The sequence below is a fragment of the Trachinotus anak genome, unplaced genomic scaffold, assembly GCF_046630095.1.
Source record: "Trachinotus anak isolate AG129_WGS33_773 ecotype Australia unplaced genomic scaffold, CSIRO_AGI_Tana_v1 ptg000001l, whole genome shotgun sequence".
Classification (NCBI taxonomy): Eukaryota; Metazoa; Chordata; class Actinopteri; order Carangiformes; family Carangidae; genus Trachinotus; species Trachinotus anak.
The window spans coordinates 23,996,229-24,022,349 of NW_027273852.1; the positions used below are offsets into that span (position 1 = coordinate 23,996,229).

At 41.7% G+C, this 26,121-nt stretch overlaps 2 protein-coding genes across 2 annotated transcripts; both read right to left on the reverse strand.

The window, feature by feature from the left end:
- Positions 1-1,710: 1,710 nt before the first annotated feature.
- LOC139625166 (acyl-CoA-binding protein-like) lies at positions 1,711-7,765 on the reverse strand. The gene is made up of 4 exons (XM_071484901.1): positions 7,605-7,765; positions 3,792-3,909; positions 3,253-3,315; positions 1,711-2,032 (listed from the first exon to the last, which is right to left on the reverse strand). Exons 1-4 carry the CDS (start codon positions 7,617-7,619, stop codon positions 1,959-1,961), a joined length of 270 nt encoding a protein of 89 aa, XP_071341002.1. The 5' UTR covers positions 7,620-7,765; the 3' UTR covers positions 1,711-1,958.
- A 2,863-nt stretch (positions 7,766-10,628) lies between these two features.
- cunh2orf76 (chromosome unknown C2orf76 homolog) lies at positions 10,629-22,358 on the reverse strand. The gene is made up of 5 exons (XM_071484912.1): positions 21,881-22,358; positions 21,739-21,789; positions 21,386-21,423; positions 16,477-16,558; positions 10,629-10,882 (listed from the first exon to the last, which is right to left on the reverse strand). Exons 1-5 carry the CDS (start codon positions 22,008-22,010, stop codon positions 10,806-10,808), a joined length of 378 nt encoding a protein of 125 aa, XP_071341013.1. The 5' UTR covers positions 22,011-22,358; the 3' UTR covers positions 10,629-10,805.
- Between the last annotated feature and the right edge of the window lie 3,763 nt (positions 22,359-26,121).

The following is a 26,121-nucleotide window of genomic DNA, read 5'->3' on the forward strand; positions in this document are numbered from 1 at the left end:
CAGCTGAGTTGAGTGAGTAAGGTAAGAGCATAATAAAAGGTAGCGACAGAAAAGTCTGCAGCTTAAACAGAAGTAGGGTTGGAGCAGACCAGTTTGACCCAGAGATGGTGAAGGTGGATGTTATCACAGAGATGGTCTGAAGCTCAGTACTGTCTCTTCATTAATCTTCATTCACTTTCATCCTCACTGATGTCCTCTGTAGGACCACAGTCACATTATCTCTCTGCGCCAGTGACATATTGTTTTTGGGTTGTCTGTCCGTCCCATTCTCATGGACAGATATCTCAGTAACACCTTGACAGAACTTGGACTCAAGGTTGAACTGATTAGATTTTGGTGGTCAAAGGTCAAAGGTCAAGATCGCAGCCTCACAAAACATGATTTTGGCCTTGTGAAGGCAATATCTTGAGAACACAAGGGAATCCCTTCAAATTTCACATAAACGTTGACTTGAACTGAGGGAAGAACTGATTAGAGTTTGGCGGTTAAATGTCATGTGACCTCACAAAACACTTTTTAACCATCACTCAAGACTTCACAGGGCATTATGACAAACTTTCACACATGGTTTATATTTGATATGGCTTGATATGACAAGATGTAATCTAAAACTAGTCTGAGTGGCGGAGGGATACAGCCACAAGGTGGTGATTCCAATTTTTAATCATCTGAATTAGTGGCAGCATGAAGGTGCTGAACAGAGGAGGATGGTTGTCGAATGGACTCACTCTTGATATCAATAGATTTACCTCCATCTTTGTCAGCGGTGGAGTCACTGAAACACAGGTTGGTTTTAGTTTCATCTGAAAAACAACTTGTAACTGCAGCTCTCACATTAATGTAGAGGAGTAGAAATAGAAAGTAACACAATATGGATTTGCTCTGGTAAAATACAAGCACATTGAAGTTCACTGGTGCTACTCTTCAGTGAATCTGCTGAGTTACTCTCCACCACTGGTTCAAAGCAGCTGAACCCAGACTCATCATGCAGGAAAACTGAGCCTTTTGTTAATTGCACTACTTTTAACTATGTACACTTTATTTGTAAGAGGGTTCATCCATTCTGGGATTAATATGACCCAAGTTTGGCGATGAGGTCATTCCCCTCGCCTGCTCAATGTTTACTTTTCCCTCCTGCTCCTATTGGTTGATGAAGAGACTCTGGTCTGTTGTTCAGAAAGCTGTGATGAAGCTCAGACACTTGCTGTCATTTGCCAAAAATGTACAATTTCTTTGCCAGTTCATTTAGGTATATTAAATAATTAATAAAAAATAAATCAGCTTGATTTAATGAGCATTACAGGATCACTTGGTAAAACTGGAGCGAAATGTGGAATTTAATGATCATTAACATGCATAAGGCACTGATCTCTGGACAGTGAGGCCGATATTCATACTGTAGTTACAGTTAAAACTGTTCTATTGAACCACATATACAGATATTTGAACCCCAGAAACACTGATTTAACAGCCATTAGTTCAGGAGTGTGTAGGGTTGGACATGAGCCTAGCTCTGTGTCTGAAGAGGAAACTCTTTGTGCCAGCTGAAGAGGACTCACAGCAGTAAGAGCCTCTCTGAAAACAGCCCCTGATACGACTGTTCAAATACAAGATGAATATATTCACCAAGCCTCTGACCCCATGTCAATCATTCAGCCTCAGTTTCATATGATCTACATCATGAAATCAGAAGACACCACAACACAGCAGTTTGAGAAAAATGACTTTATTTTGAAATGACAGGACTCTGTGTTTGAAAACTGACTCTACTCAGTGGTAGACGGGATTTGATCAACAGCGTCCTCTCAGTGGGAACACTAACAGTCCATCATGTGTTGTGTAAGGGCACACTGCTCAAGCTGGAAGGTGTTTCTCTGGATGAGGGACCAATGTTGGTGGTCTGAGCCAGTTCTCAGTCCTCCATCCAGCAACTGCTGGTCTGTGGTCTTCACCTGACGTTAGACTCCATACTTCACCTTCAGCTGCTCTACAAGGTTGATGTACTCGTTCATGGCATCCTCTTTGCTCTTACCTGTCATGAAAAATCAAAATGCATTAAGTAAATACATCAAGACGAATTAATAAACTAGGACAGCTTCCTGCAGTAAACAGTGTGCGGTCCTGAGGACTCAAAGTTTTATTACAGGTTTGTTGGTGAATCTGGATCTTGGTTTAGTGACACCAACTTAAAGGCTGATTCTGGTAGAGAAAAAACACATCCCTGGTTTATCACATCTTCAGGTGTATTTGCTGAAGAAAGTCTGACAGGACGACAAACACACAAGCAGCCAAACGATCAGGTTTTTAAACAAACCTCTGTTCACCTACTGTATTTAAAGTCACAGTGAAGCTGACACAGTCTGAACTGAGGGTCACTGTCCATTTCAGGTGACTTCTCATGTTTCTTCACCTGTCTGACGTTTCCAACAGGAAGCTCTGCACCAGCAGCTGAACCTCCTCACATCTGACTACATGTCCGGGCTGTGGTGACCGGTCAGTGTGAGCTGGGCACTGTGTGGCCACGGACTCGTCAGAGCAGAATTAGATAAGTGTGCAACATCGTGAGTGTAACAGATGGTGAAGTGAGACTGTATAACTACATCTGAGTGAGCATGTTAGTATGAGCGCTGCTCATGCTCACTTTTAGCAGACTGCAAACTCAAACTGAGACCCGTAACTTTCAAAATAAAAGCTGTCACACTGACGTTTGTTAACCACCAAAGATCAGTACTTGGTGTCTGTGTTATAATGATTGAAATCACAAATAATCATAAATCTTTTTAAGCCACTTTAATTAGTTCAAAAGTAGTTACTAGCTCTGTATCATAGTGGCTGTGTTAGCTGACTGCTGATGTAGGGTTTTGTTTCCACTTCTTCATTTTTATGAATAATTTTAACAGAGGAAACTATTTGAACCATCATGTGAAATCTTTCACATGAAGAACAAGCTCGTAATTGGACAGGTAATGCTAGGATTAACTGAACAAGGTAATAGCCAGCTTCGTGGTCCAGGTTATCATGATGGACAAAGTTAGGTTCTGGACCGGAGTTTGGACGTTGGGGTTTTTCTGTGGCTGCATCAACAGAGCTGCAGCACAGCTCCATTCACACTGTTAATGACATGAATGTAGCGCAACTAAACTAAAATACAATAAGCTCACATACTGAAAGCTGCTTCAAAACAGGTTTGTCTGGCACCTGAGTCACGATGTTCAAAATATATTTTTAACATCCACAGGACTGAACGTGTACCTTTTTGCTTCTCCCAGGCGTCCCACTTCGCTTTGCCCGTGAAGTCCAACATCCCAGGACGAGCTTCAGAAGAAAGACAAAGACAGATGCAAGAGAAGAGTATTAGGTCAATGAAACAAGTTAGCAGAACCCATTTGTTCTGGAGGTGCAAAGCATCAAGCATCAAGCCTCTTGTTGAAGTGTGGCTGACCTGCCACTGTCCTCAGCTTAAAGCCTCTGATGGCTGCTTACGAAAGACTGAGGCAGATGGTTCCCAAAGGGGGAGCCTTCAAAGTGCACTTCTATATTTAAGTTGCAAAATAGCAGTAATAAGCAATAAATGTCATAATCACCATATTGAAACCTTGTTAAATATCTTATATCGTTATATATATATGTTTCAGCAGAAACTGCTGGGGACAACAAACTGTGCTGGTTGTCAGAGCAACAAAATGCACTGTCTAGCGCATGTCTTTCAGGTGCACAACAGTCAGAAGTGGTGAGCAGCACAGTGGTGACACTGCACTGAGAGAGCTGCAGGAGGCAGGAAGTGCTCTCACCTGTGTTGACGTCACCTACGGTGGCCTGCTTGAACAGGGAGTACACCTGCAGCATCTCATCATCTGTCGGCTTTGCCTTCAGCTGCTTCACCTCTGCTGCTGCTGCATCAAACTTAGCCTGGAGAGGAGGAGAGGACAATGGCTTCATTAACAACACTAATGTGATACTTATGAGTTGATTCTCATGGCTGGCAGTGAGTCAGAGGTCAGGACCACATACACAGCAGAACCACATACTATTAAATAACTTGGACATGGAGTTCAGTGCTAACTGTTCTTTTGTTTGGCCAACAGGGTGGAGACAAGCACAGGTTCAGTGAAATTAGCTGTTGGTCACAAATATTGTACACAGTTTGGTCTTTATTATCATTTTTATTTGTTTGACTTTAATCAAATTATCACAATAGAGTATTTAAAAAAAAGTACATTTGTTCTACAGAAGTGACCTGTGATACTGAGCTCTGCTCTTCAGGCTGGTAATAACTGCAGTCTGTCAGACTGAGGTATATGTGACTGCTCTGCCTTCTGATGACAGTGCTTACAGACTGATGGGGGACGTTAGAGGAAATACTTTCAGTCTGACTGTAACCTGAACATACTGTAGACGGGACTGATCTAAACCTGTTTTATGGAACAGACTGAGACTTTGGTCTCTCAGGTTAATCCAGTGAACACACATCGATTTATTTGTGGCAGAATTCCACCATATCAACACTAACCACAAGTGACCACCTCAAGTCGATTTTCTACTTTTCAACTATTTCAAATGGGTAAAACGGGGGTGGGGGGTGAAGTTATTGCTAGAGCATCATCATCATTGTCTAGTAACTATGTTGATGACAAGCTCCACTCTAATCATATTGGATCAATACTTTCACATTTACAGCAACAGTTTGTTCCTGCAGGAGAAACTAGCAGTGAGACATTTAAAGACATTTATCAACTTTAACCTATTGGCAGTTATCCATTCAGTGCAGGTCTCCCATATCTAAGATTACATCACATACAGTGCATCTGGAAAGTATTCACAGCGCTTCACTTTTTCCACATTTTGTTATGTTACAGCCTTATTCCAAAATGGATTAAATTCATTTTTTTCAATACCCCATAATGACAAGTGAGAAAAGTTTGCTTGAAATTTTTGCAAATATATAAAAAATAAAAAACCAAAAAAAATCACATGCACATAAGTATTCACAGCCTTTGCTATGACACTCAAAATTGAGCTCAGGTGCATCCTGTTTCCACTGATCATCCTTCAGATGTTTCTACAACTTGATTGGAGTCCACCTGTGGTAAATTCAGTTGATTGGACAGGAGTTGGAAAGGCACACACCTGTCTATATAAGGTCCCATAGTTGACAGTGCATGTCAGAGCACAAACCAAGCCATGAAGTCCAAGAAATTGTCTGTAGACCTCTGAGACAGGATTGTATCGAGGCACAGATCTGGGAAAGGGTACAGAAAAATTTCTGCAGCATTGAAGGTCCCAATGAGCACAGTGGCCTCCATCATCTGTAAATGGAAGAAGTTTGGAACCACCAGGACTCTTCCTGGAGCTGGCCGCCTGGCCAATCTGAGCAACTGGGGCAGAAGGGCCTTAGTCAGGGAGGTGACCAAGAACCCGATGGCCACTCTGACAGTGCTCCAGTGTTGCTCTGTGGAGAGAGGAGAAGCTTCCAGAAGGACAACCATTTCTGCAGCACTCCACCAATCAGGCCTGTATGGTAGAGTGGCCAGACGGAAGCCACTCCTCAGTAAAAGGCACATGACAGCCCGTCTGGAGTTTGCCAAGAGACACCTGAAGGACTCTCAGACCACATGAAACAAAATTCTCTGGTCTGATGAAACAAAGATTGAACTCTTTGGCCTGAATGCCAAGCATCATGTCTGGAGGAAACCAGGCACCGCTCATCACCTGGCCAATACCATCCCTACAGTGGAGCATGGTGGTGGCAGCATCATGCTGTGGGGATGTTTTTCGGCAGCAGGAATTGGGAGACTAGTCAGGGTCGAGGGAAAGATGAATGCAGAGATGTACAGAGACATCCTTGATGATAATCTGCTCCAGAGCGCTCTGGACCTCGGACTGGGGCGAAGGTCCATCTTCCAACAGGACAACGACACTAAGCACACAGCCTAGATAACAAAGGAGTGGCTTCGGGACAACTCTGTGAATGTCCTGGAGTGGCCCAGCCAGAGCCCAGACTTGAACCCAATTGAACATCTCTGGAGAGATCTGAAATGGCTGTGCATCAACGCTTCCCATCCAACCTGATGGAACTTGAGAAGTTCTGCAAAGAAGAATGGGAGAAACTGCCCAAAAATAGGTGTGCCAAGCTTGTAGCATCATACGCAAAAAGACTTGAGGCTGTAATTGCTGCCAAAGGTGCTTCAACAAAGTATTGCGCAAAGGCTGTGAATACTTATGTACATGTTATATTTTTGTTTTTTATTTTAATAAATTTGCAAAAGTTTCAAGCAAACTTTTTTTACTTTGTCATTATGGGGTATTGTGTGTAGAATTTTGAGGTAAAAAAATAATTTAATCCATTTTGGAATAAGGCTGTAACATAACAAAATGTGGAAAAAGTGAAGTGCTGTGAATACTTTCCGGATGCGCTGTATGCTTTGTGTTTGTTAATCAGTTACACTTGAGATAACATGAGCAACAATAAATCAGTGTTCACTCCTTCACCTCCAGAGTTTGATGAGACAGAGATAATTGGTCAGTGTGTTGAACTTTACTCTGAACTGCACACAGACTGGTTTGTGGCTTCATCAGCAGAAAGATATCCCTCACATCTTTCCAATGAGACGAAGCAGTGGAACTGAAACAAAATCCTTCAAGTTCAATAAGCTCATTGATTCACTCGGACCCCTCCTCCACACACAACAAAACCCCACTGGCTGTGCCACTCTGTGCCAACTGGGCCAGAGGGGAGAGCAGGGAAATGATCTGTTCCAGGTCTGGATCTGGATTCATGCTGCAGTAATCCTATTTTTCTTCTTATTGCCAGAAAATAAGTACACTGAAAACACCACATGAACAATCTGCACTGGAAAACCTGCCAAAACTGTGCTGCTTGTGTTTATATCCAAATATAAAAAAATATATTATGAAATCCTAAGGACACAAAAATAAAACATGCAGTGGGAACATGTAGGAAGAGCAAAGAACAGGTTGTTACATTATGAATAAGAGTGTTTCCCCAGCAACAGGCTGGAAGGCTGTAGGTGAAAGGTCAGGGAGGAAAGTCTGCCTGCAGGCACCATTTTAACACTCTTCCAACCTCCTGATCTGATCAGCTACCAGATGTGGCTGCATGTCCGACTTTGAGGCAGCTAGTGGACTTTCCCTTAAATACTCGGACCTCCAACATGTGAGCGAAGCTGATTTTTAGATTCCAATCTTACTACAGTTGAGATCATCACTACCACAGTCCATCTGCCAGCACTGAGGAGAGGGTACAGAGAGACATTACAAACTTAACACATTAACTGTCAGCACTTGGCAGAAAGTGTACTTGGTGCACACGTGACGTCGCGGAATGACGGATGACGGTGAATTCCCCCGACACAGATTCACAAACAGCTCTCTGACGCTTTTATCGTAGACCAGACTGTCATTCAGGAACAATACTCTGCTGTTCAGCTGCCATATGCTCACTTTAGCTCAGGAAACGAGACCCGAGACTCTCGTTCATATTGGTTAGAAAATCTCAAACACCAGCTAACGGCTTCCTCTATCGCTCGTTTCACGGGACACAGCGGAGCATGAACTAGCTGTAGCAGCATCTATTCCGTACCCACCTGGAGATCAGCCATCTTTAGTTACAGGTCCCTCCAAGAAAGCTCCCCGTACAGAACCGATCCACCTCTGCAGGGCCGTAGGAGTGAAGTCCACTGTTCTTTTCATCATGACCTACTGCGCTGTCAGGGCGACGCCCGTGCGCGTCGGCCACGCCCCCCGCCCAACGCCATTGGCTAACTCGAAAACTGACATGATATATCCGTGATTCATTGGGTGGTGTGAGGCTCATAACCAATCCAAAAACGACAAAACGGCCCCTTTTTTTTATGTGTAGTGTAATTTACATCAATAATACTCTATACCTTCTCCACTATGTCTGGTTCATGGATGTATTATAAGACCTGGATGACGGATCTAAAAATGCCGCCCATTCAGTTCAATACCATGGATGTATTATAAGAGCTGGACACGGCGCCGCCGCTCAGCCTTACAGCCATTTTTCCAGTGGCCACTCGTGGTATTGCAGCAAAAAATCCCCCTGCGGCCCAAAAAGCATTTTCCCATAGAGCGCAATAGTAAAAGAGAGGCCTGTAAAACTTTTAACAGGACACCTCCAGCTGTGCACACAGCCAAATATAAGTCTTGGAACCACCAGGACTCTTCCTGGTCGGAGAGTTTTCTTCTACACACATCAAGGTTAATTGATTTTGTGATTTTTTTTGTCGCATTTATTCGTCACTTTTTACACTTTTTTTCAGGAATGTAATTGTTTTGAACACAGTAGGCCTCCTTCCTCCGTCACAGTTTCTTCAGGTATTTTAATTTAAGTCATTGAGCTTCTATGTGATAGTTTCTGTGATGTGTGAGCAGCAGTGTCTCATCCTGACTGCAGGTCACCAGCCTGTCATCAGTCACAACCACCGCCTTATTATTTAATAGATTAATGACCTTCACTGTGTCAGCGGGTTAAACTATAACTGAGTCCGGCCTGGATGCAGCGTCCTCCGGGTCAGCGGCGGTGGCCTGAGCTGCTGCAGCCCGCTGCCCCTCTCTGTCCCTGAGGGGAAGAACCGTCCTGGACGTCCTCATCATCGTCTCTCTAACTCCCCACGTCCTCAGTGTGTGTTCAGTATACAGTTTGCTATATGTTCAGTGGCATTCATCATTTAAATTAAATCTTTATAAAAAATAATTGTGATATATTTTTCATTTTCAAATCAAATATCTGTGAAACAGAACAGTGAAAAATAGAAAGAGCAATGATGGGACATAAAGCTTAACTACAGCCCTGCACAGTTCTTTTAAAGACATGCCGTATAAATCTGCTTCTCAATGACAGAAAGTAAACGTAATAACTTTATCTGATGAGTTGTAGTTATCTGTCACATGCAACATCAATATCTTAAAAATGCCTAAAAGACAATTTAAACGTAATATTTTTGCCACGGCGTATGCGCCATGGATGTATTATAAGAACTGGATGACGGATGTAAAAATGGCGCCCATTCAGTTCAATACAAGTTGCTCGCCTGGCGCATACGCCGAAAAAGTTTCTAGCACATCACAGAAACTATCACATAGAAGCTCAATGGCTTAAATTAAAATACCTGAAGAAACTGTTACGGAGGAAGTTATGAAAAATCATATCGGCGTCTTAGTGAATCCAGTTATGCGGCGAATATATCGATTCAAAACAATTATATTCCTGGAAAAAAGTGTAAGAAGTGACGAATAAATGCGACAAAAAAAATCACAAATCAATGACCCTTGATGTGTGTAGAAGAAAACTCCTTTGTGCCGTTTATTCACTTTTCATTACTAACTTGTTCTCGTCCTGACGACGCTAGCAGTAACCTAGCAACCATGCTCGTTCCCGAGACACAGCGGGACCGTGGATAGAGTTCACGTACACAGTGGTGACGTCACTCAGAGAAAAAAGACTTTTCTGGGCTTTTTCTGAGCTTTGAAAAACTTTTACAAAGATTAAAACCCCATGGCTTAAAAATGTAGAAGAGAAAGACTGATATTTGGCTGTGTGCACAGCTGGAGGTGTCCTGTTAAAAGTTTTACAGGCCTCTCTTTTACTATTGCGCTCTATGGGAAAATGCTTTTTGGGCCGCAGGGGGATTTTTTGCTGCAATACCACGAGTGGCCACTGGAAAAATGGCTGCAAGGCTGAGCGGCGGCGCCGTGTCCAGCTCTTATAATACATCCATGGTCTGGTTACATTCTTCAATTTTCTCTTGTGGATTGAAGGCAAACCGGAAGTTAAAAAAATACAATAGTAGGGGGAACCAGCCTTGTATGAACAAAATAATGTTACTGTCGGGAGAACCTAACATTAACCTAACATATGAACTTGTTGCCTGTAGGTTATCATGCTAAAGTTAACTAATTCGTGGACTATATAGTGATTTTATTTTAGTCACAAATATAGTAGAAACTGTTGCCCCTATTCCATATTCCCTACGTCCATATAGTCATCAGCACGGGGCCCCATCACTCACTGTGGAGGTTATACATGGTCATGGATTTAAATAATAATATTTTAAATTGAAACATTCCTCTTTCAAAGATCAGAATCAGAATCAGAATCAGTTTTATTGCCAAGTATGTTTTCACATACAAGGAATTTTTTCTGGTGATTGGTGCAATTGATCAGCAACAGTGGGGCTCTCTAGCCTTGTTGATGAGGCTGATAGCAGATGGGAAGAAGCTATTTTTGTGGCGAGAGGTTTTGGTCCTGAAGGACCGCAGCCTCCTGCCAGAGGGGAGTGTCTCAAAGAGTTTGTGTCCAGGGCAGGAGGAGATAGGATAAGAAGATATTGACAGGTTTGCTAGAAAAAACGATTTTGTCAAACAAACTATCTTCAAAACACTTTCCTAGATCAATCAAACTGGGCAAAATTTAACACGTTTTTTTCTCATTACCATTCACAGTCACTTAACTGCAGCATATAACCAAAGCTCACATTCCACAGTACAGCAGTAAATGTATTACTCTTTTTCACAAAAAGCACGCACACATGCACATACACTTACATAAAAAAAAAACAACAACAAAAAACAAAAGAAAACAAAACTCTGGCTATCAGAAAACTTTATTGAGTAAATTCAAAACATCACTGAAAATGAACATCAAAATGAATAAAACTCTCCAGTAGAAACATGATGGCACCATTCTTGTTCTCCTATTGGTCCTGGCATGCTTGACCTCTGACCTTTAAGAATCTCCTCTGCTATAAAGTAAAATAAAGTGATCACCAGGCACTTTTGGGATTTGCTTTATAAAAACCGTAGTCTTCTTTCTTGAAGAAGGCCACTTCAGTTTCATTTGCTGAAATGACAAACAGAAATATTAGTTAGCACTGTACTGAAACTGTACTTCCAGCAGAATTCATCAGAATCAATTAGTTAATATTAGTCCTATGGAAATAACTTTATAGGACTCATATTACTGGCCTAAGTATATCATTGCAGTTAATTCTGAGCTTATATTATAGTATTAATACTATTTCCTATGAATATCTATCACAGATACATACAGTGTGTCAGGCTGAATTGTAGGGAGATGTGTATAAACTTAAGCACTCAAGTCAAACAGGTAAGCTGATATTGAGCAACAGCAAGAAAATGAAGGCATAACTGCTACACAATATGCACATTTTACAATATGAGACTTTTTTCAAAATTTCATTTTATGATTAAAAAAAACTGTAAAACAAATAGTTGTTTGACAGCATAATTCTCAACACTCACACTATGGGTTGAAGAGCCATACAGAGTGATAATGTGACAGCAATAATGACTGCTGGGACACTTTTCTTGGCTTAATAAACTGGTCCAGTCGACCTCAGTACAGGAATCAGGATGAACTTTAATCACTAGTTGGTCAGATTTTCAATACACAGTATATGAACAGTACCTCCAGAAAGTCTTCAGACCATTCAGTTTTCTCACATTTTGTTATATTGCAGTTTTATGGTTAAGTCGTTTAAACTAATTTTCCTCTCATCAGTCTGCACTTAGTATGGCATGCATCGTGACAAAGTGAAAACAAAGTTTTGAAATGTTTGCATACACTTTAAAAAGGAGAAAGTGTAATATCACATTGACAGAAGTATTCAGACACTTCCCTCTGGACTCAGCTGAACCACCTTTGCAGTGATCACAGCTTCCAGTCTTCTTGGGTCTGATGTCACAATCTTTACACCTGGCTTTGTGGATTTCCGGGAGTTCTTCTCTCAGATCCTCTCAGACTGTCAGGTTGAAGTGGACTCATATTATTTTTCAGGTCTCTCCAGACTGGGGACTGGGTTCAAGTCAGGACTCTGGATGGGCCACTCAAGGACATTCACAGGGTTGTCCCTAAGCCACTCCTGGGTTGTCTTAGCCGTGTGCTGAGGGTGACTGTCCTGTTGGAAGATGAACTTTCAGCGCAGTCTGAGGTCCTGAGCTCTGGACCAGGTCTTCATAAAGAATATGTACTTTCTCCATTCAGTTTTCCCTCAGTCCTGACCAGTCTCCCTGTCCCCCCACAGCCTGGTACTGCCTCCACCAGGCTTCACTGTTGGGATGGTGTTGTTCAGGTGATGAGTGGTGCCTGGTTTCCTCCAAACCTGACTCTGAGGTTCAGTTCAGTCCTGGTCTCAACAGACCAGAGAATCTGGTTTCTCTCAGTCTCAGAGTCCTTTAGTCTGGACACTTGGCCATGAAGACCAGATCAGTGTAGCTGTAGTGATGGTTGTTCTTCTGGAAGTTTCTCCATCTCCACACGCGATCTCTGCAGCTGCAGTGACCATCTGCTTCTTGGTCTCCTCTCTTACCAAGACCCTTCTCCCTGATGTCTCAGCTAGACCAGGTCTGGCTCTAGAAGAGCTGTTCTAGACTTCCTCATGTAAGAATGTGCTCTTGGGAACCTTCAATGCAGCATAATAAAAATGTGAAAACAGTGAAGGGGTCTGAATACTTGCAATACTGCACTGTAAATATATGGATGAATAGAGGGGGTGTCTGCAACCTCTGAGAAAACAGATTTTAATGTTAACAGGAAGTACAGTATAATGTTGCCATGGAGTCAGTTAGCTACAGGCTAGGCTACAACTTGGGACCTGTGTTTCCCACATATGTATTTAGCCTGTAGTTCTGTACATTTTGGCAAACTGGCACCATCAAAAGTACAACAAATTAGTTTTTACAGGTTGCTGTTTACAGTTATCCATACATGGATGTAGAGACAACTATCACTGGCCTACTGTGATACTGAAGAACACATAAAGGCATAATGTTTCACCAAGATGGTCTAGAGTTATAAGGAACATCTTTTTCTTCTATCATTTCTAAGTGGATTTATGGACTCATGACAGACATCAGTGAGAGTGATATCCTCCGAGACTTGGAGGCTATCACTACGTTTATCATGTTTATCATGAATAAAAACTACGTTTATCAATGAATTATGACTGAATTAGGGTGACCTAAATTACCTCCATAGACTGTGTCACATCCTCTGCTCAAATCAGTGGGATTAACTACTACCAGGCATGAACAGGGCCTTATCCTCATGTCTCTTGCTGTCCAGCCCCGAACCTCACAGTTGGAGAGTTTCAGTCTGGTATCAGCTGGTTTCAGCTCTTTATCTGTTTGGTACTCTCCTCTCTATGCTCACATATAAAACATTTTAATTCAGCTGAATTCACAGTAAAGCTGTTCTCATTTACATGTTTTTCTGTTTCTGTTGTCATGAGCAACTTTGAAACAGTGAATGAAACATGGTCCATTAAGACAACATGTTAACCAGCAGTCACTTCAAATCCTGATTTTATAACCATGATATCGCCTGACAAAATCACCAAACACATCAGTTATAGATACACAGACTGAGCAATGGTTTCACTGGATTTACTGTAAAATGATCACAGAGGAAGGTAGAGGAGACAGAATATCTTTGTTATTGTGTCTCTCACACAGAGCACAGCCTCTGTCTTGGTGACAAACTTAACACTAGAACAGTGATTGTCAACTGGTGGCCCTCGGGCCAAATCCGGCCTGCCGAAGCTTCCAATCCGGCCTGTGATTGAATTCTGGAATTGTGAGGAGGAAAAAGAAAATATCTCGTGGTATTTAGGGTATATTTTAAAAAACAAAAAATCCCCACTATTAAAGCAACCTAAAAACAATTGAGATGGAAATAACTTTAGCAGAAACGATTTACCGTTTGATACATTCTAGAATCAATCTGTTGGCGCTTATCAGCGAGTATTCAACCAGGAGTAAGCGCTACAGGTAGGCCTACCTCCCTCATGTGCTTTCCGCAGCTTGCTTCTGGTTGTGCACTGAACAGTAGTAGCCTAGAATAGGTGAAGCTGAAACACATCCCCACCTTTTATGACTGTCGTAGTCTGTTTACATTCAAGAATGAGGACAAACCCGTCGCAGTGATTTAACATTTATTGTTTTACGTGCTGTTCTTATTTAACGTAATTTTTCACATGCCCTCAATAACAAGCAGCAGAAGAAAAACATAACTTAAAAGAGCATGGTAAATACTAACCTTGCGTGATAACAGACAAACACAGGTCAGAAGTGTTGCCCAGCACATCAAATCAAATGTTAACAATTTCACATTACGTGAAATCACAAGGCTAAAATATTCACACTTGGTTAGTGGGAGAAATTACATTTCCCCTCTGACGCCAACTTCTTAACATCACGCTTGGCAGCTGTCAGGGTTATGCACAAAGAGTCCTCCAAAGACTGATTTGACAGTCGGTTCCTCTCGTGTGTTTTGATAGAGTTCATCTTCGAGAATGCAGATTCACATGTATAGGTTGAGCCGAACATGGTGAGCCCATATACGAGCCCAACGTCTTCAATGTGCCATAGTCTTGGGGATAAGACACCCAAAAAGTGCTCAAGCTTTCAGCACCACGGAGAGCAGCCTTCATGTCACTGGCGGCCTGGATTTCAACTAGCTCACTTTCAATAGCTGCCTCGTCCAAACGCATCACCTTCCTCACATTAGCGGAGAATTCTCCACCTGGGCTGATAGTGAATGGGTCACACACAAATCCAATAAGATCCCTGGAAATAACAAAGTCATCGAATCTGGCTGAGAAGTTCTCCTTTAATTGTGTGATGAATTTCTTCATCTTCTCTGCTGTCCCCCACCATCTTCAGTGTATTGAAGTGCAGCAGCCTCCCTGACAACAAATCTGCGTGGAACAGATCAAGTTTTTCCACCATATCCACCACAGATTTTTCTTTCCCTTGTAGTTGCAGATTGAGTGTGTTCAAATGGGAAAAAATGTCGGTTAAAAACGCAATGTTGCACATGTATTCTCTGTCTTGCATGATGCGCAGATGGTTAGCTGCTGCTTTTGATTTACTTCGCTTCAAAAAATCCTGAACTTGAACTCTGAGTTCAACGAAACGCTCCAGTGCTTTGAACTTGCTGAGCCAGCGCACGTCATTGTGGAGTAATAGGTCATCGTGAAATGCTTGAGATTCCAGCACAAATTTGCGGAACAGGCAGTGCTGCGTACTTGAATGTCCTCTGATGAAGTTGATTATTTTCATTGTTTTGTCCATAACATCTTTGAGCTCCCCACTTAGTTTTGCGCACAGCACACTTTGATGAATACAATGAAGTGCATTCATTTTAGGAGAGACAGTCTTAATTCTGCTCACCAGACCCCTGTTTTTGCCAATCATGGCAGGCGCAACATCTGTCACAATCAGGTTGACTTTTTCCAACGACAATCCATCCTTTTTAAAAAGCTCCTCAAGCTTTTCAAAGACGTTGTCACCAGTGGTGTTGTCTTCCAGCGGAATCAATGCCAGTAGCTCCTCTCTGAAATCTTTGCCATCAAAATATTGGACAAAAACGCACAACTGGGAAATGTCAGTATTGTCAGTGGACTCATCAATAGCCAGAGATATGTGTTTGGCTTCCTTGATCCCATCAATTACAAGTTGCTGAACATCCTCTGCCCAGACGTGGACACGACGTGCGACAGTTGGAGCAGACAGAGATATCCGTTTAACAGATGCAATAATTCTGTCCATAGACTTGTCAGTGGCAAGTTCCTCCAGAACAGTGACCATGCACTCCTTAAATACCTCAGCGTCGGTAAATGGCCTGTTATGCTTGGGGAGCACCCAAGTAGCTTGCAGAGATGCACTCGTTACCCTCTCTTGTTCAGTTAAAGCTTGATTAATAATTCCTCTTGCATGGAAATATCCAGATTTCAATGTGGCAATTTTTCTTTGACGGGCCTCTGACTGCTCAGGATATGACTCCTTGAAACTTGTATGCTTCGTGTTGTGGTGACGCCACAGATTGTATTCTTTTGCAACAGGGACAGTTTCATTGCAAATGAGGCATACAGGTATTGCATTTCTAAAAGTTGGCATGATGAATACATACTTATCAGTCCCATCATCATTAAAGAGGCGGTTTTCCGCATAAACTTTTTGTTTCATGCACTTTGAGAGTGCCATTTTACCTGCGTGAAATCAATTAAAGGCCTTTTTCCTGCACACGTTTTCCACTAATCATGAGACTGCGTATTAGTGTTGAAGCCAGTGAAGGACATGATGGCCTGACAAATATCAAGGCAAAATATCTCACCCCTGGTGGCTGACTGTAGGTGATAGGAGCCTGACTGATAAAATATCAAAACAACAATACATTAATTAGGCCAAAATGTAATTTTTTTTTCATTTTATTTTAAAGTCTGGCCCCCACAGTGTCTGCTGAGAAAAATTCTGGTCCTTCGACAAATGTAGTTGATGACCCCTGCACTAGTGGGATGTGAAAATGAAAATTATAACGTTCATGACTTAAGTTTCTTTGCAGGGTCAAGTGTTCCCTGAACACCACACCACTTCCAGTTGAGTGTGAAATGAGCAGCAATGACAAACTCTTACCAACACCAGCAGTCCTGAGGGTTTGGCCATCTTGTAGAATGAGCCTTTCATCGTCATCTAAACTCATCACCAGCTCATTAGTCTGCAGAAAGACAAAAGACCACAGAATGAAACAAATCTACGACTGAAACACCAACTGGTTCACTAGTTAATGTACAGATGATTGCCAGCTGAATTCATGCTAACAAACCATGGAGACCCAAAATCCTAAATCTTTTGGTCTGACCAATCACAAAGCTTGTGCCAGCAGCTTTCCAACTGTAACAGCATAAACTAGGGATGCATGATATATCAGTGGGCGATGTACTATTAGCTTATAAGTAAAAAAATTATTATTGTTCCAATAACAATATTTAACCGAATAATAACAGTGGATTTAACCCATTGGAAACAGTAAAATATTTTCGATTCATTGTAAACTGTGTCAGGACTCATTAGACTGTGTCAGAGTAGCTCAGTAGAGTAGGCAGTCCTTCAATATGGCCAGGACGCATTTGCGTTTACACTGCTAAAAGAACGTGGCCACATGTGGCCCAGACCACCTCTGAATATGGTCTGAGAGATCAGATCTCAAATGCATCCTGAATGTGTCCTGGGTGCATTCACACCTGAACTTAGAGCTGTCCACTTGTGATCGGATCACTCTTGATGGATGTTAATACCAGATCTGAATGGGGCCAATGTGATGCTCAGGATGCTGTGCATCAAAGATGACACAGTGACATCCAACTTACAAAACATAACAAAGGTTAAATGTGAAGCGCAGCTTTCTGCTGCACTTATCTTTTTGATAGTCTGAGGATAAAAGCTGTCGTTAACCTAACAATCCTGCATTTCACACTTCAGTACATGATGCCAGAAGGCATACGTGTAAAAAAAACTGTGCCGTACTTTTATGGTGGTAGATGTCGTGTAGAGATGACATTTTTCTCACCAGGCACCCTGACATTTTTCTCACCAGTCTTTACCGCTCTCTGCAGTCATTGTAAAAACTGCTGACAATCCTCTTTGACAGCCAGGGGAACTAACAAACAAAGTTGCGCTTTCTTGACCAACTGGGTGATGTTAGACGTCCAGGAACTTAAAGCTGCTGAGCTTCTCCAGCTCAGATTCACAGACTGTCAGAGGCTGATGAGGTCTTCTCTTCTTCCTCATGTCCCCCATCATCTCCTTGGTCTTATTAGAGAACTCTGATCACCCTGAGTGATCAGTCTGTGTGTATTAAAAAGCCCTGGATAAAATTTAACTGCAACTGGTAGGAAAATGCGAGTTTGGCCAGTGTCTGCTTTTATTAAGGTGGTATTACTTAGTCTATATATTTAAAACATAAATTAAGCCTATTACAAATAAGTTTACAATAAATTAATGTATTTTATTCTAGGGATGGTGAAGGTTCTAAATATTGGTGTTATATTACAAAAATGAACTTGTCAGTCTAAAAATACACATTTTACTCCTCACCTTATCACTTCATGTATCAGCCACAACAAACTTATCAACACAAATACCAACAAACTGATCTTTCGTTATCAGCCTTGAAATTCCATATCGGTACATCTCTTAATTCATTCTCACATGGGGTCAAGTGTGTTTTACAGCTGGTGGTTCACTAATTTGTGCCTTTTTGTAAGCACACTTTCATTAGTTTGTGTCAAGTCGGTGTTAGTGTTGGAGTGACCCTGACATCAGACTGTGGTGGCTGTATGACACTTGTTTTAATTCAATTCAATTTTATTTGTATAGTGCCAAATCATAATATACATTATCTCGAGGCTCTTTACAGGGTCAGGTCAAGACCTTACTTTGTTACAGAGAAAAAACCCAACAGTTCCCACAAAGAGCAAGCGCTTTAGTGGCAATGCAGGTTCTTAGTTGCAGACAGATGTCACTGTTCACCTGCACCTACAGTGTAAAAGCACTGGTATGTCAGCTACTTGTTAGCAGCTGATAGTTTACTCCATTTCTGGAAATATGATGACCTGCTGACCAGGTGACATGTCAGCTGCTGTCCGGCTGAAGAGGTGACTGCTCCACAGTCCTATCTTGTCAGCAAAATGGCAACTTACCACTTGGCTCCGATGTCTCCATAGTGTTTTGATGATATAATTCATTTTGGCAGATAAACTTTTAAACTAAGAGATGAAATCTAATATTTGATGATGCCTCAGGTTTTTCAAAGTTAAGGTTCAAGGTTTTATAGAAGTAAACAGCACTGTGAGTGTGGACACGAGTGCAGTGCCTGATGGTTTATATTGCGTGGTTAATGGCCATCCCTTCTACACTGCTTACTACAATATCATGAGTCCACTATATAGGCTATAATAATTCTCACTAAACCCCTGTTACTAAAAGCCAAACCTTGACAGTGACATTTTAAGTGATTACAGACCTATTGGCAAGTCTTTCTTTTTTTTTTTAAGGAAAGTTCTTGAAAAAACTGTTTTAACCAACTTAAGTAGTTTTCTGAATGAAAAAAAAAGTTTTTTAATGTTTCAAATCAGGTTTCAGGTCAAACCACAGTACAGAGACAGCCCTTGTTAAAATTCTCAGTGATCTCAGAATTAACACTGATGCTAATAAGGTCTCTGTCCGGATTCTTTTAGATGTAAGTGCTGTATCTGATACAACAGACCATGAAATTCTTTTAGACTGTCTTGAGAACAGGGTTGGGCTCTCTGGGGCCGTTTTAAACTGGTTCTGATCATATATCTCAAGGAGGAAGTTCTTTGTTGCAATCGGGAATCATGTGTCAAGAAAATATGATTTGCCTTTCTGTGTTGCCCCGGGAAGTTGTCTTGGTCCCCTTCTTTTCTCCCTGTACATGCTCCCTTTAGACAACATCATCAGGGAAAACAAACTATAGTTTCACAGTTATACTGATGACACACAGCTGTGTGTCTCAGTGGAACCTGATGATAATAATGCCCTCTGCAGCAGTAAAAAAAACTGGATGACCAACAACTTCTTGAAACTAAGGCCGCGTTCAGACTGCAGGCGAATCTGATTCAAATCAGATTCCTGCTCAAATCCGATTTTTAGGGCTGACTGTCCACACAGTTTTTAGCAAGTGTCCAAATCAGATATGGCTCTGTTCAGACTGTGCCACATTATTGACTGATCTTACAGGTTGCTGTAGTAACAGAGCGTCTGACGTCATATAATTGCGACAGCGACAACAACAACAACAAACATGATGGAGGCAGGTCACCTCAGTATATTGGCCTTATCACTGTCCAGTAGAGGTGCAGAACATCTCAGACGCACTAGACATTTGCAACGCCGCAGGAGGCTGGTAGGATTATACACAACAATGCTTCGTGCTGCACTCACTGCCAGAGTTTCTGTGCAGCGACGAGTGTGGTGCCACCCGAAGAGCTATGACTGGTGGGAAAATGTAGTCCTAGGCAGTTTTGACAATGACCAATGGCTTGCGAATTTCAGAATGTGCCGAGCAATGTTTAATATGCTCACTGATCGCCTACGACCACGGCTCACACGCCTGGACACGCACCTCAGACCGGCAATAGCGGTGGAGAAACGCGTCGCAGTTGCCCTGTGGTGGTTGGCCACAGGGTCAGGGTACCGCACCGTTGCGCACCTTTTTGGCATCGGTAAGGCAACGGTGTGCGTGGTCGTCCGTGAGGTGTGTACCGCCCTGACTGCTCTGCAAAAAGAGTACATCAAGATCCCTGTGGGAGATCACCTGCAGCGCATCGTCCGGGGCTTCCTAACACACTGGGTCTGGCGTCGCGTAGAGTGACGTCACGGACAGTCAAAACCGATCTGAGTGTTTGGAGCTGTTCAGACTGAGACGCATCTGTCCAAATGCAATTTGAAACTACCTCCCGAAGTTGGTTTCGATCTGGTTTCCAAACACATAAAGAAGGTGACCAAAACAGGTTTTTATCACTTGAAAAATTTTGGCAAAGTGCAGCCGCTCCTGTCCCATAAAGAAAAACTTATTCATGCTTTTATTTCAAATAGATTATTGCACTGCTGTTTTTACTGGTCTTCTAAATGAGTCAACTGAGAGTCTTCAGTTTATTCAGAGCTGTGCTGCTGGACTTTTAACTAAAACAAAGGAGAGAGAGCATGTTACCCCAGTTTTAGCTTCACTCCACTGGCTTCCAGTATCTTTTAGAACAGATTTTAAAGTCCTTTCACTTGTTTTTAAAGCTCTTAATGGTTTGGAACTGGCTTCCATTGCAGATGATCTGTCGTTTTATAATCCTTCTCAAGCTCTTAGATCTTTCACTGCCAGAGTTCTAAAAACACACAATTTTACATACAAGAAAATAGGCAGTGCAGTTTTTTTAAACTATGCTCCAACATTATGGAAAACCCTGCTTTAAGAGATTCAGGCTCTGTAAACATTTTAAAACCACAACTGAAAACTTATTTATTTAGCTTGGCTTTTAATTAACTCTCTTATACTTTACTATTTTTTACTGGTTCCTGTTTTTTATTTTCACTTACATAATTTATCATCTACTGTCAGTATATAATTATATTATTATTATTGACACTCGCTGTCAATTTGGTAATTTTGTTCCTCAGTAGAAGTGTGTTAGTGTCAGTTATTTTGTCATGCAGTCAGGAACAGTTGCGTTGAGGTGTAATCACCAGAGCTGACCCGAACTAGAGGTGATGGCAACAACACTGCTCTCTGCAAATTGTTCAAACTGTGTCCTCAGATCCTCTGGAGTTTGTACCAAATTCAAAGTCGTTGATTTGCAAAACTGATGTCAAAAAGATTACATTAGATTAGAGCAGCCTCAGGAGAGCTATGAGAGCACATGACACTTAAACAGAAAATGCATACCAGACACTTTTCAAATCTTGGTGCTTCTGGACACTTGGTCCTTAGACACCAGCAGTGTAATTAATGAATTGATTGATTGATAGATACCTTAGCCCCATGTGCTTGGTGGATAATTTTCATTGTGTCTGGAAATAAAAGAAAACAGAATCAGATAAAGAGCAGAGACTTTGCAGATGCTGTAGAGATAGCTGATGAGCTCTACATGTCCTCTCTTTGAACTGCGTGCCGACATCTGCTGACTACTTTCAGAAAATATTAACAATCATCATATGAGGTGATAATGAGAAGCTTTGCCTGCAGCCTGAACCTGGCCCCACAGGATCTCACTCTCAGACCTCCTGACAATCCTCTACAGCGGTCCTGATTTCTGCTCCACCTTCCTCACTCTGAGCTTAACTCAGAACATGTTGCCTCAGAAATGGAATTCATGTCAGACATACCATAAGTATATTTCCTGAAGGGAGGAGGAAGCCCTGGCCTCGTTGCAATATCTGGAAGAAGATGCAGAGTGTATCATGACTCCGGCCTATATTGAACTTCTACTGTTAACAGCACGTGACACAGCCTGCTGCATTAACTCACCGTCTCTGACGAACTTAATAAAGTCCTGCACCGTCTGGTCCAGACTGACTCCGTGAAACACCACTGGTTTGAAGTTTCTGTGCTCGAAGGAGCGGACCAGACGAACAGTGACCACAGCTTCTCCCGCCATGTCCTGCTGCCGGACACGTCCACCGTCCGAATGTTAGCCGTGAAGAGGCGGTGTTTTCAGGCTGCTTTGACAGTTCTTCTTCAGTGAACGTCAGAGAGCTGCGGATACAGCTGCTCGATTGTATGATGGACGTGTTCAGCGTGTGTGAAGAAGCAGCTACCGGATATCTGATGAGGCCAGATCCGTCGAGAGCATTCAGCAGTTCAGACTCGATAAGTCGATGGCAGAGCGCCAACCACCGTAAAGGAAAATGGCGTCACCTACTGTTACGGAATGTAGAGAACACGGAGAGAAATTCACCAGAAGACCGGGACATCAAATAAAAACAAAGTTTACATATAAATCAAGTATGACGATGTGTAAGTATGTAGGGTGTTCACGGATATACTTGTTCATAACCCCAACCAATCTGAACACACGTAGGAAAATAACGAAACAAATACCAGGAAACAAAGTCTCCATGGAAACAGTAGAATTTTACTGCTGTAAAATCTCTAGTACTGCTGCGAATAACTTAACTTTTTTTTTTTTTTTTTTTAACTTAACTAAGGAAACCTTTGTTACAACACCCTAAAATAGCTCCCTCAGCCAAGGAGAAATTAAACCCAAAGTGAAACGTTAAGGTGTTGTGTGCAACTGGTTCTGTATTCTAGATATTTCCAACTTAAGTTTCAATAATCAAATGAAATGTAATAAAATTTGCTTTGCAAATGCTGTATAAAAAATACAGCATGTGTGATTTTAAGTAAAGAGAAGTAGGTTCAACCCAACAGCAAACACACATTAAACCAATCAAACGTTGACTAAGAAGTTAGTAAAGTGCTGAGTGTTTTACGAGTGAAAGCGTGTCCAACGCTACAATTAAACTACATTAACATTTGAAGAAAGGCTCATTTTAATGTTTGCTGCAGGGGTTGTTATTGCCCAGGAGGGGGCCTATATATGTTCTACTGGATCCAGGTCTGGTGACTGGGGAGGCCACTGAACTCACCGGCATGTTGATGAAACCAGTTTGAGACATCTTCAGCTTTGTGACATTGAGCATTATCCTGCTGGAAGTAGCCATGACTAACAAGGGTGGAACCTGATGTAGTTTTCTGCTGTGTTGACAGAAAACACAACAAAATACAGAAACACAACCAAATATATCACAAAACAGAAGTGAGTTACGAAACAATATAAGTCAAAGTATTTGGACAAGTGTTGCTCAGACTCTGTGTTTCAGCGCAATCAATTAGACTTCATATGTATCTGTTTAGTTACTTTTCAACCCCTACACTTTGGGCACCATGTGATAAAAGGGAACTTTATTTCACACTGAATGTGCCAAACCATAGAAGAACAAAGCACTCAATATCACATAATGACCAAGTGAAAACAGAGTGAAGGTTCAAGAGCTGAGTGGCCGCCATCATTCTGACATAAAGACGTCTGGAACAACCAGGACTTTTATCGAGCTGGACCTGTATTGCCAATATTTTGAGAGGACAGAATTGTCTCTAACAATATTTGAGTGAAGTTGTTTGCACTATGTTTGGAGGGAAGTCATTAGACAATTCCAGTGTGCCCTTCTGGAGGTTACAACTCCAAGATGACAGATTTAGGCATGCTAGCATTTGATTGGCTGAAGGGGCAGAGACTATCTGGAGGTCATGTACAAGTATGGCACTTACTGTCTTACAGCAGGGAGGTGAGAGCGGGTCAATGTGTGGTGAAGTAATCAGTATCAGTCCAGACCTCAAACAAACTTTGATTCTCATTGAAACTCAATAAACTTTGACTGCTTGCTCTTCTGAAATGGTTGAACTTACTCATCAGTTAAAATATTGACATCATTCATTAAAAAAATAATTTAGTGCAAAAGGGGAAAATTTACTTAAGTGGTCTGTCATTACCAACATATCAACTGTAGAGAAAACCTGTTGTAGTGGAGTAAAGTCAGTAGAGCCTCATGAAGCACTTTATCTCTGTCATGAAGTGATGACTACTTACTTTCTACTACTATGACTTTCTGCTTGTTTTCAATAGATATGATTATTAAAAATAGAGAGGAATAGAGGAGAAAAAAAATTACATTTCACTTTTTTGCTTGTTTTCATTTAAAGAGTTAAATATAAATTAAAGAGAAGAGACTCACAATAAATAGATTTTTTTTAGATATATTGACAAAGTTTATCAAAGCAAGTGTTCTGTCTAAGTGTACACAACTGTACCGTCTAAACAATGAGGTGATTTTGTTGTGAGTTTTTGGAGAAATTTTTTGTCTTTATTTTGAGGAAACTATAGAAGAAAATGAATTTTTGAAGGAAAGAGTTGGAAAAAGACTCACTGTGAAAACTTAGCATGAATTTTTTTTCTTTTAAATTTCTTAAATAATATTTTCAAAGGATATTTCGATGTCAGAGAGGAGACCAAGAACCTGAGATCCTGTGTGGAGATGGAGAAACTGAGTGAGGTCAGGACTAATCCATTATGTAATTAGTAATTATTGTAATGATTGGGAAATAGAAGCGTTACCCCTATTTTTTCTGTGAAATACAGAGCTGAAATGGAAAGTTTATTAATAGATTGGTTAATTAAAAAATTAATCAGCAACAATTCTAATAACGGTTCATCAGTTTCAATTCAATTCAATTCAATTTTATTTGTATAGCACCAAATCATAATATACATTATCTCAAGGCACTTTACAGGGTAAGGTCAAGACCTTACTTTGTTATAGAGAAAAACCCAACAGTTCCCACAAAAAGCAGCGCTTGGCGACAGGGGGGAGGAAAAACTCCCTTTAACAGGAAGAAACCTCCGACAGAACCGGGCTCAGAGTGGGCGGCCGTCTGCCTCGACCGGTTGGGTTTATGAGGAGAAAAAAAGGGGGGGGTGGGGGGAGGAGAGAGGAGAAAAGAGAGAGATCGAGACCAGGAACAGCTGTATAGGTAATGGTGTTATCAATAATGATGACAGATAACAGTGGTACCTGTTAGAGAGACCTGCAGAATGAGGACAGAGAGAGGGAGAGAGAGGAGACGCACAAACTACGGAGGAGAGAAAAAAATACAAAGTTAATGGCATAAAGTAGTCGAGAGAGAGAGAGAGAGAGAGGCCAGTGCATCATGGGAATCCCCCAGCAGTCTAGCTCTATAGCAGCATAACTAAGGGATGGGTCAGGACATACCCGAGCCAGCCCTAACTATAAGCTTTACTAAACAGGACAGTTTTAAGCCTGATCTTAAAGGTAGAGAGGGTGTCTGCCTCCCGAACCCACACTGGGAGCTGATTCCACAGGAGAGGAGCCTGATAGCTGAAGGCTCTGCCCCCCATTCTACTCTTACAAACTCTGGGAACCACAAGTTGACCTGCATTTAGAGAGCGAAGTGTCCTATTGGGAAAATAGGGAACTATAAGCTCTCCAAGGTACGATGGTGCCTGACCATTAAAGGCTTTGTAGGTGAGGAGGAGGATTTTAAATTCTATCCTGGATTTTACAGGGAGCCAATGCAGAGACACTAACACAGGAGAGACGTGATCTCGTTTCCTCGTTCCTGTCAGTACTCGTGCTGCCGCGTTTTGGATCAATTGGAGGCTTTTTACTGAATTTTTGGGACATCCTGACAATAAAGAGTTACAGTAGTCCAGTCTTGAGGTAACAAATGCATGAACTAGCTTTTCAGCATCCTTTAGACACAGAATGGGTCTGATTTTAGCAATATTACGCAGGTGGAAGAATGCTGTCCTAGAGACTTGCTTTATATGTGAAGTAAAGGACGAGTCCTGGTCAAAAATGACACCAAGGTTTCTGACTGTAGCACTGGAGGCCAAGGTGATGTCATCCAGAGTCAGTATATTATCACATAGTGTATCTCTGAGGTGTTTTGGGCCAATTACAATAACTTCAGTTTTGTCTGAATTTAAGAGTAAGAAATTACTGGTCATCCAGATTTTTATGTCCTTAAGACACACCTGAAGCTTGGCTACCTGGTTAGTCTGACCTGGCTTCATGGATAAGTACAGCTGGGTGTCATCTGCGTAACAATGGAGATTTATCTGGTGCCTCCTAATAATGTTTCCTAGAGGGAGCATATATAGACTGAAGAGCATTGGTCCTAGCACTGAA

Bases quoted from the DNA above. Each gene is read 5' to 3' on its own strand.
- cunh2orf76 (XM_071484912.1), bottom strand. From the start codon at position 22,010: ATGGCGGGAGAAGCTGTGGTCACTGTTCGTCTGGTCCGCTCCTTCGAG. The intron at 21,424-21,738 runs GTATGTCTGACA...TTTTATTTCCAG, and splicing joins CTTCAGGAAATATACTTATG to ACACAATGAAAATTATCCAC. The intron at 10,883-16,476 runs GTAAGAGTTTGT...TTGTCATTTCAG, and splicing joins CCTCAGGACTGCTGGTGTTG to CAAATGAAACTGAAGTGGCC.
- LOC139625166 (XM_071484901.1), bottom strand. The intron at 3,316-3,791 runs GTGAGAGCACTT...TTTCTTCTGAAG, and splicing joins CGTAGGTGACGTCAACACAG to CTCGTCCTGGGATGTTGGAC. The intron at 2,033-3,252 runs GTACACGTTCAG...TTTTCATGACAG, and splicing joins CGCCTGGGAGAAGCAAAAAG to GTAAGAGCAAAGAGGATGCC.